Raw genomic sequence first — 15,104 nt, 5'->3', positions numbered from 1 at the left:
TCACTTTGTTGAGCTTGGAGGAGGCTGAGGAGAGACCCCACCGCAGTCTGCAGCTTCCTCACGACTGAAGCACGGGGGCAGACACTGATGTCTTGTCTGTGGTGACCAGTGACAGGGCCCCAGAGAATGGCTCTAAAGCTGTATCATGGGAGATTTAGGTTGGAGATTAGGAAAGGTTTCTTCACCCAGAGGGTCACTGGGCACTGGAACAGGCTCCCCAGGAAAGCGGTCACAGCACCAAGTCCGACAGAGTTCAGCGGGTGTTTCGACAAAACTCTCGGGCACTCTCTGCGATTACTGGGGTTGTTCTGTGCAGAGACAGAAGTCAGAAGTTGGACTTTGATCATCCTATGTGTCCCTTCCACCTCAGACTATTCCATGATCCTGTGATTTCCTAGGTTAGTTCAGCACTAGCACCGACACAAGTCCATTCTTTTAAACCAGGTGCACGCGTTCAGCCCGCAAAATCTCCTCATGCTGCCACCGGCGAGGGCACCGGTTCTGCTGCGAGTGCCCTTTCCCTGCGATCCCACACTCCGCTGCCGCGAGGCTCGTGGGGAGCGGAGCAGCCGAAGGCCCGCCCGCCCTTCTGGCCGCATTCCCGCTGTGTCCCCCCTTCCGCAGGCTCTGGCCGCAGACTGCGGGAGCCCGGGGAGGACGGGCGACACCGGCTCACCGGGCGCCGCCGCCGCTCGGAACGCGCGGCGGATGCCGGCCTCCCCAGCGGCGGGGGCCGCCCTCCCTGCGCCGCCGCCCTGCGACCTCGGCGGGGCGGGGCGGCGCCCGCGCTCCGCCCCGGGCCGTCCCCGCTCTCCGTGCCGGCCATGGCGGTGGCCGTGCTGCGGCCGCTGGACGCGGCGCCGGCCGAGCTGTGTCCGGCCGCGGCGCTGCTGCTGGCGCCGGCGGGGCTGTGCGCGGCGCTGCGCGGGCGGGGCGGCGCGCTGGTGCTGGCGGTGCGGCCGGCGGGGCGCGGCGGGGCGCAGCCGGTGCTGCTGAGCGCCGTGGCGCTGGAGGCGGGCGGGCGGCGCGGCGCGGAGCTGTGGCTGCGCGGGGCGCTGCTGCGGCGGCTGGGGCTGGCGGCGGGCCGGAGGGTGGCCGTGTGGCCCGTGCGGCGGCCGCCGGCGCTGGCCTGGGTGCTGCTGGGGGCGGCGGGGCGGGCGGGGAGGCTGGCGGGCGGCGCGGTGCTGGCGCGGCGGGGCGAGGCGCTGCCGGGGCCGGGCCCCGGGCCGGGCCCGCTGGTGCTGGAGGCGCGCCCGGCGCTCCAGGGGTTGCTGGGCAGCGGGACGCGCACCGCCCTCGCCCCCCCGCCGCCGCCGCCCCCCGCCCCGCCGGGCGCCGCCCGCGGCCGCCCCCCGTCCTCCTCCACCGCCGCCGCCGCGCCGCCCCTCGTGTCCCGCTTCGCCGCCGCCGCCGCCGGGCCGCGGCTGCGGGCGGTGCCCGGCGGGGCGGGCGGCGGCGGCGGGGCGGAGGTGTGGGTGAGCCGGCGGGGGCTGCTGGCGCTGGGGCTGTTCCAGGGCGAGTGGGTGCGGGTGGGCGCGGAGGGCGCGGCCCGGGAGCACCTGGCGGCGCTGCTGGCGCGGCCGCCGCCCTGGGAGTACCCGCGGGCCGCCCGCCGAGCCCCGGCCGACGGCACCGCGCTGCTGGCCCCGGCCCTGGCCTTCAACCTGGGCTGCGATCCCGCCGCCGCCGCGCACCTCCGCCTGCAGGTGAGCCCAGGCCGCTGGAGCATCCCGGGCAGCGCGCCCGCGGCACCGCGGCTCACGGCGCACCCCGTCCCCTCCGCAGCGGTACGAAAGGACCGGCGCCGCGGATGGCAGGGGCAGCCGGTCCGTGCTGTCTGTGCCCCCGTTCGCCAAGGAGCTGCATCTGGAGATCGTCTGCTCGCCGGCCTACAGCACACGGGGAAGCTACGACTGCGTGCTCTACAGGCACTTCGAAACACCGCGGTGAGCTGCGCGGGGTCCGTGAGATGCTCTGTGTGTGTGTGCCACACGCTGGGAACGTGCACATCTACACCCCCAGGGCAGGTGCCGTGTGGTTTTAGAGTGTCCCCTTGCACTGTCCTGTCACGAGCGTGCTCTGCTTGGACACAACACTTCTTGTCCCGTCCTTCCAAAGTCATCTCCAAGTCTCCCGCCTCATGATTTCACCATCCAGTGCTGAGGGCTCACAAGTGCTGCACCCAAATCTCTTGTGGGCCGTGTTTGTAATCCCAGTTTTCAGCTGAGTAGTCAGGAAACTGGATGTGTTGCCATCTTCTCTTCTGACGCCTGTGCCCGAGCATCTTTCATGAGGCTGCCAAGGCTTTCTGTTGGAATTATCCCTAGCTATTCCATAGAAAAGGTGGCGATTTCGTCTGAATGAGACACTCTGACAATCATCTTGTATACCATTCCCAGAAGGCTCCCCTTAGTAGTCTGGATAGGCCTGGTTCCACCCAGTGCATGCCAAGTCTTTCAGTGGCTATTGATAGTTCTATTTACAGGCAAGGAGTGAGTCAGTATGAATAGTGACTTTCTTTTGTCTAAAAACACTTGTGATGCAGGGCAGGGAGGGCACACAACCAGGAGGATTTACTCTCTTTCACTGGTGAAACTCTCGGGGTTTTTTGTAGGCTGGTCCAGGAGGGAGACATCCTGTGTGTTCCAACATTTGGAAATGCTGAGTTTATAGAACTAAATGCAGACAAGTTCCTAAGGTAGGTGTCAACAAACTTCGGCTCTATTACTTGGTACCAGAAGAGCAGAGATACTTTTCCATTATTGACTCTTTTGAAATCAGACAGTTTATTCCATTCTGATCTGTCCCTGGATTTTAGTGTTTTATCTGTCTCTTAATATACTGTGAAGAGGGAGATGTTTTTGTTGGGTTATTGACAGCTGCAGCTAGGAGGGAGGCCTCTGTTAGCTCATTCGAGTAGTCAGGAAGGGAAGAAAGGAAAAAAAGAGGTAGAGCAACTGATGGGGATAAAGAGTAAAGAGGAAGGGGTGGCCTGAGGGCAGTCTGAGCCACATAAAGCAAGCTGAGTGGGAGCTGGGCTTCTCAACTCCTGACAAACAATGAAATGTGAGTATAAGCCCCGGGAGTTCATGTTAGAAAATCTTTCCTGTTTGGCCACCAATTCTGCCTTTGGTTTTGCTCGTGTGCCTTTGGAACAGTGATGCTGAATGGGGGAAGGAAGGTCCCCTTTGTGTCAGGATGAGGGTGCTCTGAGTGGCATTCCCAACACTCACATTGGCTGGTCCTTACGCATGCTGCAAGAGGACAAGAGTATCTCTGCTTACCTGTCATTTTCAGCCCTCTGCTTGTTGACATTGATATTGTTCCTTCCTTCAAGATCTTGGCTAAGCAGTTTAGAATGCTCGTTTTTTTTCCCCCTTAGGTGGCCAGAGCTTTATTTCAAGGTGAAGAAGATCGTGGGCATGGTGGAAGGCGAGCAGTCCGAGGGGTACCTGGTGGACACCCAGAACACCTCTCTCTATCTGGTGAGATGTCACTGGGGAGCAGAGAGGGGAGACCTGAGCCTCAGCTTGCACTGTGGGTGACCACTGTGGAGGCTTGTGCCTCCTGCCATTGGGAAATGACGTTTCAGGATGGATTTTGTCCCTCGGTCTTTACTTGGGTGGTGTTTTTCCTTTCTCACAGGTGGGTTCCACAAACAGCACCGTCCCGTCTGCCCCAGCCCGTGACAGCAGTGAGTTCTGGAGCAGTTTGTCCCCTGCGGGGCTTTCTGACGTCGTGAAGCAGCTCTGCGATGCTCTTCGGCCTCACCTGCACCGTGGGTGAGTTGGAATTCCTCGGGGTGAGCCCTGGGAGAGGAGGGATGGGGGCACAGGGGGATGTCCCTGTCTGTTGCAGGCCCAGGGCGCTCCGTGGCGTGGGCAGCGTTCTCCTCTCGGGGCCCGGCGGCAGCGGGAAGCTGGTGGCAGTCAGGGCTGTGTGCAGCTGCCTCAACCTCCACCTCCTCAAGGTAACTCCTCCCGTGGGCAGTGGATCGCTGGGTTTACAGCACACACAGAATTATGGAAATGTTCTTTGAGTCAGCCCTGCCTTCACCCCTGCTGCAGCCATGAGACCAGCCTGTCCAGGAGCTGCTTCCCTGTGCAGGTGCGGACAAGTGAGGCACAAATGATGCTGAGATCTTTAGCTGAGAGGGAAAAGAAGAGCAGACCTTTGGTTTCATGCCTGCACGTGTAACAGACCTGGCTCAAAATCTCTTGGTGTGTAAAACAGCTGCCCTGAGACTGTGCTCACATTCACCACCACCCCTCTGCCAAGAGCAGTGAGGTGGTGGGTGGAATTCACTGGAGTTGGTTTTATGTGGAATATGATATAGTTCAAGGCGATGGTCAGCATTAAGAATTTGGTTTTATGTCAATGGCCCCATGAAAACTTGTGCTCTGCTCTCCTTATGTGTAAAAAATCAGATCACATTTTATGTAACAAACTTGAGAGTGGGTGCTGTTGCTCGGCAAATCCGTGTCTTGACCCACAGAGTAAACTATTTTCCCCCTGTTCTTTTCTCTCCAAGTAAAGCTGTAACGCTGGGTCAGTGGAGCAGGTAGATAATGCCTTGGCCTGCTGCTGTGCAACTCATCTGGACATGATCCTTTGTGGTGCTGAGCTCTGACTTTCCTGCAGATGTGCCACACCTCTTGGCATCCAGTGCAAGAGTGCAGGGATTTCACAGGACCTTCAGATCCGTGTTTAGGATGTGCTTGGGAGCACTCTGTCACTGTCATGTCCTCGGGTTCTAGTGGGGTTTGTGTGCAAGGCTGCAGCTCTGGTTTCAGCACTGTGTGCTGCATTTAAAGACTTACACGCTTACTGTTGAAGACAGAGACACTTTCTGTCCATCTTACCCCAGCTTTTATGCTCTCTCCTCCCTTTCTCACTGACTGCAGGGCTTACACTGCCATTCCCCTGCTCTTCCCTTTCTCAGACTGTTGTGTCTGCCATCCCACCAGCACACAGGAATTCGTCCCCTCTCTAATCTCCACCCCTTGATGATAGGCATTTTTTTGTCCTTTCTCTCTGCCTTCCAGTATTTGCCTACAGATACTGCTGCCCTTAGGCCTGCCACAACCCTAACTCCTGTTCCTGCAGTACTTGGAGCACAGGAGTTCCTCAGCTCTGTATCCCTGTCCTTACCCTTGAGGGAGCTGTTCTCCCTGCTTCAGGCTGCCTTTTCTGAGGATGAAACTTGGGGGATCCCAGGGATGGTTTGGGTCTCCCTGGACAGCCTGGCAGCACCAGGAGGCAGCACTGCCTGTTCCCAGGCTGCTGTTCAAGGGTCACCAGTCGCTTCTCCCCCTGCGTGACTTCATCAGGTGTTTGCTTTGTAAACAGTGCCTGGGCCTCTCGCCACCCCTAACTTCCCCCCAAACACTGTCGCCTTTACCTTCCTCCTGCACTTTGAGCCTGCCTGGCACTGCTTGAGCAGTTTCCTGGGCCTCCTGCTCTACTCACTGCACTGTTCTGCAAGATACTTTGTTCTGCCAGTCTTCCACAGCTCTCACCTCCCTTCCAGCTGAGGTTGCTGGGCTGTGATACCCACTGTGTCGATCTCTCTGGTCCCTTTGCCTCACCTTTTTCAGAGTAAGACCCTCCTGCCCACCTCACCTCCTGCAGAGGAGCAAGGAACAGCCATTTATCCATGCCACGGCATCCCGAATGTGCCTGTTCTGAGCAGGACCGGAATGTGTCTGTGGGAAATAGCGAGTTTGATCTCCTCTGAGCCGTGAATTTCCTCTGGAGAGCCGTGCGGAATGTTGTCCCCAGGCCCCCAGCTGCTGTCTGTGCTGCAGCTGTGCTGTGTGGTGTGTCTGGCAGGTGGATTGCGTCAGCCTGTGCAGTGACACCAGTGCAGCCACAGAGGAGAAGGTGCAGGTGGCCTTCGGCCAGGCCCAGCAGTACCAGCCCTGTGTGCTCCTGCTGAAGGACATCGAGGTGCTTGGCAGGGACCGGGACGGGCTGGGAGAGGACGCCAGGGTCATTGCTGCTCTGAGGCAGCTGCTGCTGGACAGAGACCCAGCACTGAGGTATGGACCCTGCACGTGTGCTGTGGACATCCCAGGAAACGGCTCGCTTCTGCCAGTGGCCTAGCCGTGGCAGGGCCTGTGTGGTGGCAGTGTAAGAGGGCACTTCCACAGGCACCGTCCCCTTTGTGTCCACAGCCACCCTGTCCTGGTGATCGGCACAACCTGCAAGCCCCAGGATGTTCCCACAGATGTGCAGACTGCTTTCCTTCATGAGGTGAAGATCGAAGCCCCTTCCGAGGAGCAGAGGAGGCTGATGCTGAGCGTGCTGACTGCCAGCCTGCCTCTGGGCAAAGAAGTGAGCCTGTCCAAGCTGGCCCGCAGGACTGCCGTGAGTGAAACCACAGCAGCATGTGGGGATGGGCAGGCTGGGAGTGCTGGGCCAGTCTCCCCTTGGAGAAAGGGGGTAATTCCCACAGCCCAGACAACTTTTTCCGTGGTTAATCCTGGTGCTCAGACACCAGCTTCTAAGTGCAGATTTCTAGTGCCTACGGACTCCCCGCCTTCTGCAGAGGTGTTGGCGGATGTTCAGCTCTGCTAATGAAAAAACATGAAGCTAGAGCCTTTAACCAGAGGCTCAAGGAACAGCTCTGCAGGGAATTTTTCCCCATACTTTTACTGACCTGGGTGCAGCTGTGGTCAGGGCCTGAACTGATGCTCTTTGTTTCTACATTCACAGGGGTTTGTGCTGGGGGATTTGTGTGCCTTGCTGTCCCACAGCAGCCGGGCTGCCTGCACCCGCATCCAGGCCCTGAGGTAGCACAGGCAGCAGGGCAGGGGTGGGGAGGGGCTGCAGCCAGCGATGGGGCAGAGCCTGACTCCTTTCCCTTTCTTTCCTCACCAGTTTTCCAGGCGGGCTGAGCGAGGAAGTGGAGAGGGATTTTTGCGCTGCTGGGTTCCCGGTGCTCGAGGAGGATTTTAGTGCTGCTCTGGACCAGCTGCACGACGCCCACTCACAGGCAGTGGGGGCCCCAAAGGTGGGGGAGATGCTGGGCACAAGGTGGGGGTGGGTTCTGCAGGGCTCTTGGCTCAAGGTGCCCGTCACAGATCGGGCAGGGCTGTGCTCTGGCACGTTGCTTCCTGCTCTGTCCTTCTGTGTATTCCCCCAGCTTTCTGTGAGAAACAGTCCTCTGGACTTTCCCCCATCAGTTTTCACCCTCTTGGCTTGGAATTTGTCAGGGGAGCTCTTGCAGTGCTAATTGCAGACCAGTTAATTAGCTGGTGCTGGAGCTGGCATGGACTTTGCTGACAGACAGGCAGCTTGAAGACCTTGGGGTTTCACCAGGGAAAGTGACACGGAGAGTCTGAGAAAACCAGCAGTCGGCTTCTCAGGAGGGGGCTGATCTGCCTCTGGCAGCTCGGCTCCCAGGGAATTTGGGGTGACTGGTCTGGCTGGGTAAGGTGGTGTTAGGACCAAGCAAAGTGATCAGAGCCTCTTTTCCGTGGCTGTGAGTGCGAACAACTGAGTTCAGCACAGGACAGGAAGCTGTGGCCTTGGAGCAGCTCCCCTGGCACCTTCCCCAGCTGCCCACTTAATTCATGAAGCGAGCTCTGTTTGATGGAGTTCGCCGAGTTTCCTGTAAGACAAATAACCACAGAGCATGCCCAGCAGTGGGCTGTGTGAATGGGAGTTAATTTTGTTTGTATTTTACGTTCCTTTATTGATTTCTTAGTAATTGGCTGCGGTCAGGAAGCCCATTAGCAGACCCGAATACTCTCCACATACGTCACTTTCAGTTCCCTGCTTCACTTTCTGGTTACAACACATTTGTCTGCACTCACAGCCTGAGCCTTCTGGAGAGAACTGACTCCAGACCTCCACTTGTTAACAGTGCCTGCACCGTGTCTTAGACTTACAATGTGCTCCCCTGAAAACAACTTTGCTGCAGTTTTCCAGCTCCTGTGCTCATGTCTGTAGAGCTCTTTCTACTGAGACAGGATGAGCAGAAGTGCAGAGGAGAGGGCAGCTCTTCCACTCATTGTCACTGCAGAAGAAGGGCCTGTGACCTTTTGCTTTAAAAGTTGGGGGTTTTTATTTTGAAAATCCTTGTTTTGTTTGACTTAATTTTCCTGGTACACAGCTAAAGAAATAAGATAAAATCATCTCCACTAGTGAAGGAAGGAGATGCAAATTGGCCGAGGGGGAAAGAATTTTGCCCTAAGCTATTTTTAAACTCCCCACTTGTGCTGGCAGCAACAGCCAGCAGGTGGGGGGAAGTGTGGGGCTTTGCTTTCTCTACATGCTCCCAGGAGAGCTGCTCTGACTCTCAGGAGGATGTCATGCAGGCTGTGGCATTCCAGCTATTCCTAAGGCCATAAGCAGAGCAGCAGTGTGCTCTGGGATAGTTTCATAGCTAATAGCCCAGGCGGCATTGGCTCACGTGTCTCAGGTTTGGTGTCTCTGTTCTCCGTGACCCCTCACGTGTCTGCGGCTGACCCCATCCCTGTCTGTTTCTCGTGAGCATACATGGACTTTGTTCTTGCATCCCCCCTTTCAAGAGCAGTGAGTGTTCCATACACTGTCCTGCAGGGTGTCTGTCCCTCACGTCCTCCCTGCCATCACAGAGGTCCTGGCAAGGTGTGAAGCCTCGCCCCTATGGGGGACAGGGTGCCCTGAACACAAGTCACTCATAGTTGCCAGATCCAGATTTTATTTTATTTTATTTTATTTTATTTTATTTTATTTTATTTTATTTTATTTTATTTTATTTTATTTTATTTTATTTTATTTTATTTTATTTTATTTTATTTTATTTTATTTTATTTTATTTTATTTTATTTTATTTTATTTTATTTTATTTTTTGTTATTTTTACCCTCCCTCATGCATCCCAAAGGCTGTCTGCAGCAAGACTCTCTCCCCTCAAAGCTGCAGGCAGCCCTGGCAGATATTTTCCGTGGGGTGATTCTGCTGACAGATGATACGAGGGGCAGGGGAGGGTTGGAGATGAAGTGCACTCTGCGAGTGCAGCATGTCTGGGGACATGTTTGTACAGTTTGTTTTCTCCATTGCAAAGCTCAGAGGAGGGGAGATGTGGATTCTGGATACTGGAGCTGCCCAGGCACGCTCGGGGCTCAGGAATTAGTGCTGACAAGGATTCTCTCTCTCCTGGCAGATCCCCTCAGTGTCCTGGCAGGATGTTGGTGGGCTGCAGGAGGTGAAGAAGGAGATCCTGGACACCATCCAGTTGCCCCTGGAGCACCCAGAGCTGCTGTCCCTGGGTCTGTGCCGCTCTGGTCTGCTGCTCTACGGGCCTCCAGGGACAGGGAAGACCTTGCTGGCAAAAGCTGTGGCTACAACGTGTGCCATGACATTCCTTAGGTGAGGAATGTGGGAGTGGGGGGTTCACAGAGTGGGACTGACTTCCTCCTGGCAGGGGGTGGGTGTCCTCTCACTGACTGCCCCCTCTCCCTGCCCCACAGCGTGAAGGGGCCGGAGCTCATCAACATGTACGTTGGGCAGAGCGAGGAGAACGTGCGCAGTGGTGAGGATGTGCATCCTGCCCCTGCCTGGGGCACATGGGGCTTTCCTGCAGTGCTTAAACCCCCCTCGCAGCTCCCACCCACGGCTCTCAGCCAGGCCTTGAGCCCAGCTGTCTCCTACAGTCGGTAGCTCCCTGCTCCTTCCCCTGCTGCTCTCTCTGCTCCTGTTGCTCCTGTCCCAGTGTTCCTGATGGGGCAGCAGCCCCTCAGAGGCACCGCTGAGCCTCGGGGCTGTCCTGCTGGGCGCTGCCTGTGCCCAGCCTGTTGAGCAGGAGCAGTTGGTGGTGGTGATACAGTGGCCATCTGGTCTGCACCCACAGCTCTTCCCTGCTGAGAACGTAGCAGGTCCAGTTGCTGCTGACTGCTCCTCCACGTCTTTCTCACCTTTTGTGCTGTCTCCTCACAGTGTTTGCCAGAGCCAGGGCAGCTGCTCCCTGCATTATCTTCTTTGATGAACTGGATTCCCTGGCCCCCAGTCGTGGGCGCAGTGGAGATTCAGGAGGTGTCATGGACAGGTGAGTGAGCATCAGGTGTCCTTGGGAGAGCAGGATTCCTGCCTCAGCTGCAGCCCGTGCATGAGATTGCCCTGAAAGGCAGAGTCCATTCCACCGCTCTTCCTCTGTTTTTCCCCTCTCTGCTCCCTTAAGCTGTCAGCACAGCCTGTCTCTTTCTGAGCATTAGTACTGCTGTTTGCATTGCCTCAGGTTCCCGATTGCCCAAGCTAGTTGTGCAAACATTTGGTTAAGACAGTCTCTTCCATCTGCTTCTGTGGCTGCCAAGTGCTCCCTTTGGCCTCTCCAAGGTCATCCTTCACACCCCTGCTGTGCTGTCCTCCTATTAGCTGCTGTTTCCCTGTGGTGGGAAACCTGTCAGCTGCTTCTGGTAGAAGCAAAGTATGTACAGCTTAGAGATACCCGGAAACAGGGTTATTTTCCCTAGGCCTCCTCTGCTCTTCTGCTAAGCTGGCAGTCCCCATCCATTCTTCGTGTTCTGAAGAACTGTCTGGGGTTTGGACTAACATGCAGTGAGCCCACATGCTTGCTGGCTGTCCTGGAGAAGTCTGGATGGCTCTGTAAGGGCTCTTCAGGGAAGAGAAATAGGAGCTGAAGTCCAAGAAATGGACCTGCCACTGGCCTCACTTCTTCCTTTTTCCAATGGTGGCTGAGAGAGACACTGGGTGACACTTTCCAAGGCCTGGCTCTAAGTATCCTGTCTTGCTCCCTGCAGAGTTGTCTCACAGCTCCTCGCAGAGCTTGATGGCCTTCATTCCAGCAGAGAGGTGTTTGTCATTGGAGCCACCAACAGGCCTGACCTCTTGGACCCAGCTCTGCTACGGCCGGGCAGGTATGTCACATCCTTCCCTGCCTCACTCCAGGGCTCCCCAGGCCGTGGTGGGCAGGGCTGTGTCCCCACCGTGTTCCCTCTTCAGAGATTGTTGGCGAAGGGCCCTGGCTCACAGGAAGCCAAGGGGAGGCTGGTGCCTGAGGCTGTAGCAGCAGTGTAAGGTACCAGGGCTTGTTGCCCCCTCCACTCTGGTTACTGCCCCAGCAGCACAGCAGGGCAGTGAGGGATCTGCTGTCGCACCAAACAGTGGCAGGAGTTGGTGCCCCAGGGCCCTTTCTGCACAGCTGCCCCCCAGCCAGTCCTCAAGCCTGTGGCTTGCTTGTCCTGGGGCAGCAGCACTTGGTATCTGCTGTTGTTGGACCCTGTGTGGTCCTGTCAGTCCAGTTCCCCAGCTGCCACTGTCCCTCCGAAGAGCAGCCCTGCCCTCCAGCACATCCACTGCCTCAGGCTCTGTGTCATCCACAAACTGGACAGCGAAAGGGGCTGTCCCAGGGCCTCCCTTCAGCTCCTGCTGGTGCACAGGGCTGGGCACGTGTGGCAGGTTTGCTTTGGCTGTCCCCAGCTGTCCCCTCTCTGCTGGCAGGTTTGACAAGCTGGTCTACGTGGGCGTCAGCGAGGACCGCGAGTCGCAGCTGCAGGTGCTGAGCGCTGTCACCAGGAGGTGAGTGACCCTGCGCCCCTGCAGCGTCCTGCCAGCACCTTGCAGGAGGTGCCACGGCCCTCCTGGGGCTGCTGCTTCGCCTGCTCCATCTTGGCTTCATGTCTGAACCCTGGGGAGCACCCGAGGTCGCTGAGCCACAGCCTCGGGCAGGAGGGCAGAGCAATTTCCAGAAGCTGAGCTGGGACTGGTTTCTCTACAAGGTGGGCAAAGCTCAGCCTGCCTGAGCAAGTGGAGGGGCTGGTAGAGTTTTCCAGACACTGTGCCACCATGCTCTTCTTAATCTCAGCCAGACCCTAATGGTGTAGTGAGGCTGCAGTGCAGCTGCAGGACAGGAAGCTCCCATTTCATTCCTGCAGGAGCTCCCCTGCTGTTTCCCAAGCCAAGTGTGAAGGAAGCTCCGTTCAGCTCGCTGCCTCTCCTCCTGTGGTGCACAGGGCTGTTCAGGCTGTGATCTGTGTCCCTTCCCAGTCACTGGTTGTGTGGGATCACTGAGGAGCAGGGTTTGGCTGCTTTCCAGCCACTCTGAGCTCCTGAGAGGGAGAAGATGAAGCCCTGCAATTCGGGTGCAGAGGTACCACCCACCACAGCTGGGTGAGTGGCTGTGACTGCCTCTGCAGGGACTCTGTCCTGGATAGCTGTGATCACCTCTGCCTGTCACCGTAAGTTAGTAGGAGAGGTGAGAACACGGGCTGGCTGCAAGCAGCTTGTCACACCCTGTGTCTTGGCCACCATGCCCTCCAGCAGCTGCTGGTCGTGCTGAAGGAGGCTCACTGTCTGCAGCGTGGCTCTGATGGCATGCTTTGGTGTTACAGTGGTTTCTACACTGTCATTAAACATGTTCTCATCCAGCCCTGGCTGTAGGTCGTTCCCAGGCATGTGGAGCACCTAATTTATCTAGGTGAGAAGTCAAACACCAGTGGCATAAACAGACGGTGTTCTAGAGAGTTCATCCTGCACCATGGCCCCAAGACTACTCCCTGCATCTTTTGTGCCTCCTAGCCTGGAACCAGAGAGGCCCAGAGAAGCTGTGGATGCCCCATCCCAGGACGTGTTCAAGGCCAGGCTGGATGGGGCTTGGAGCTTCCTTGTCTAGTGGAATGTGTCCCTGCCTATGGCAGGGAACTTAGAACTGGATGATCTTTAAGATCCCTTCCAACCCAGGCCACGCTGTGCTGTGGTGCTGTGATTCAAAGTTTCCTTTGATCCTGCTTAGCAGGAGAGAGGACCTTGCTGCAGGGATGTTTCAAAGAAAGGTGATTGTTGAAAAAAAAACAATAAAGCAAGCTCATAACTTTTTCCTTTTTTTTTTTTTTTTTTTGAGCATGCAGAGCACATTCTGGAAGTGGCTAAACATGGGTACTCTGCTTGTTCCTGCCCAGTCGCACTGGCTGCCACAGCACTCCTGGTCTGTTTTTTCTTGGCTCTTACACCTGCATTTTTATCTCTCGGCAGGTTTAAACTGGATCCTTCCGTGAATCTCACCACCATCCTAGAAAAGTGCCCAGCTCAGCTGACAGGAGCAGACATCTATGCCCTGTGTTCAGATGCCATGATGTGCGCTGTCAAACGCAAGGTGGAGTGGATTGAGGAAGGTAGGAGCCCTGCCCTTACCTGTCCCAGTTGTTGGAGCAGCCCAGGGGCAGAGAGGAGAGTTAACCACTGCAGGTGGCTGGGCTGTGTGAGAAGATCCTCGGCAGCTCTGGGACCGCAGTGCTGGGCTCTGGGTATTGCCAGGCAGGCAGTTTCTGCAGATGTGGTCATCTCCATCCGCCCCCTGTGCTTGGTCCCCGGGGGAAGGAGAGAGGCACAGGTTTTCCTTGCAGTCTTTGATGGCTGGGGAGTGGGCTTCTGGATCTTGCCAGCTGCCCCTGTTCTCAGCCCTTTCATGTTCCTCTCATGCAGGGCTGGACACTGAGAAGTCTGCTCTGATCCTGACCATGGAGGACTTTCTGCAGGCTGCTGCCAGGCTGCAGCCATCAGTCTCTGAGCAGGAGCTGCTCAGGTACAGACTCATCCAGCAGAAGTTTGCAGCCTCCTAAAGCTCAGCAGAGCTGGGACTGGAGAACAGGCACAAACAGGCACCTGCCTGCTCTTCTCTGATGCCTCCCGGGCCCCCTTCCTTCGAGCTTGGGTGGAAATAGTGTCTGTGCAGTTTCCCAAGCCGAGGCCTGGTGGAAGTGCTCCTCTGCTCCCCCAGGAGGGTGGTGGGTCCTGTAAGGGTCCCTCACACGTCAGCAGTGCGTTGTGGCTGCTGGGAACTTAGCAGGGTGACTTCCTTGTGGGGACAGAGCCGTGGGCAGTGCAGCAGTGTCTCCATGGGTGACAGGCCGTTCATTGGTGGGGGAGCAAGGCTCAAACTTCACCTGGTTTGGCAGCAAGTGCAGGGCTGGAGGCAGCTGCTTGTTGGGCTCTCAGCCCCCAGGGAGAGGTGCTGGCCAGAGGGCAGTAGGGCACAGGGCACTGCTGCTCCAGCTGGCCTGGACTTGACATAGTCTCTGAATAAATACAGATTTTTTAGCACTAGGTGCTCACTGCCTGACCTCGAGTTGTTGCTTCTGATGGTGTCTGTAGGCTCAGGAAGGTCCCTGCAAGTTTTTGGGTGGGCTCGGTGGTGCAGAGAAATCATTGTCCTGCAGGTAGAGAGGGGAGCACACCTGTCAGCTAGACTGGGGCCACTCTGGTCCTGCCAGAATGGCTGGAGCCCGTGGTGGGTGAGGAAAGCCTGAGGGAGAGGCACTTGCTTGGCTGCGAGCTGAGCTCCCTCTGCAGAAGGAGCCCAGTTCTTGCTGGAGGCACTGGCTGACAGGACGAGGCACTGGGAGCAAGTGGCAGCAAAGAAATTCCCATCGGATAAGAGGAAAAACGTGTCACGGGGAGAAGAAGGGGAGCTTCAGCTTTGGAAATACTCAAACCTTGTTTGGAGCAGCCTGGAGCTGCACTGGTCTGCACCACTTGGCCCAGACCCCCTGAGGTCATGTCTCACCTCCCTCTGCAGCTCACAGCAGCTGCTGGCAGCATCACAGATCCCGATTCCAGCCTTTTCCAAGGGTGCCGAACAAATGGCACCCCGTGTTTGGCAGCTGCTGTGGCCAGGTGCCTGCAGCTGCCCTCAGCCTTTGTGCAGCCCAAGGGGTTGCTGGTGCCAGGCTTTGGCCCACCTGCAGAGGCACTGAGCCTGCTGACAGCTGGATCCCTGGGCCAAGCGTGGCTGTGAGGGCCTGCTCCCCCTGGAGCTCCTCTGCTAAGGGCTGGTTCCACAGGAGCTTCTGGCATTCCCTGTGTGAGTCCCCAGCTGCTGCATGCCTGCAACACCTGGTGCTCTGAGCGTGTTCAGGCAGGGCTATCCCTGACCACACTGCTCTGTGCTGCTGGATCTGGGCACCACATCTTCCCCAGGGAGGAATGGAGGGAGCTGCAGCCACAGCAGCAGCACTGGTGGAGGCTCCAGCGTGGAGCCTCCCCACTCTGGGAGCTCCAGTGGCAGGGTGGGTACCCCTGTATGGGGCTGAGGGGTGTCAAGAAAAGGAGCCAGCGCCTGACTGGGAGTGCACGTGAAAGAAACAGGTCCCAGCACACTCG

The 15,104-nt window shown here is 57.3% G+C and overlaps 1 protein-coding gene across 1 annotated transcript; it reads left to right on the top strand.

The window, feature by feature from the left end:
* The first annotated feature begins 824 nt into the window (after positions 1-824).
* Positions 825-14,065, top strand: PEX6 (peroxisomal biogenesis factor 6). Its single transcript, XM_066177608.1, has 17 exons — positions 825-1,706; positions 1,786-1,946; positions 2,615-2,698; positions 3,383-3,485; positions 3,646-3,782; positions 3,859-3,970; positions 5,833-6,041; positions 6,177-6,369; positions 6,718-6,794; positions 6,883-7,015; positions 9,154-9,359; positions 9,461-9,522; positions 9,927-10,035; positions 10,748-10,864; positions 11,448-11,525; positions 12,978-13,117; positions 13,428-14,065. The coding sequence occupies exons 1-17, from the start codon at positions 825-827 to the stop codon at positions 13,562-13,564; spliced, it is 2,940 nt and encodes a 979-aa protein (XP_066033705.1). The 3' UTR covers positions 13,565-14,065.
* Positions 14,066-15,104: the final 1,039 nt, after the last annotated feature.

Source organism: Chamaea fasciata, unplaced genomic scaffold (assembly GCF_029207755.1).
Source record: "Chamaea fasciata isolate MVZ Bird 193981 ecotype frontalis unplaced genomic scaffold, bChaFas1.0.hap1 SCAF_3, whole genome shotgun sequence".
Lineage (NCBI taxonomy): Eukaryota > Metazoa > Chordata > Aves > Passeriformes > Sylviidae > Chamaea > Chamaea fasciata.
The sequence above is the reverse complement of the archived record's forward strand: the minus strand, read 5'-3'. Positions and strand labels throughout refer to the sequence as shown.

Bases quoted from the DNA above. Each gene is read 5' to 3' on its own strand.
- PEX6 (XM_066177608.1), top strand. From the start codon at position 825: ATGGCGGTGGCCGTGCTGCGGCCGCTGGACGCGGCGCCGGCCGAGCTG. The intron at 6,042-6,176 runs GTATGGACCCTG...TTGTGTCCACAG, and splicing joins GACAGAGACCCAGCACTGAG to CCACCCTGTCCTGGTGATCG. The intron at 10,036-10,747 runs GTGAGTGAGCAT...TGCTCCCTGCAG, and splicing joins TCAGGAGGTGTCATGGACAG to AGTTGTCTCACAGCTCCTCG.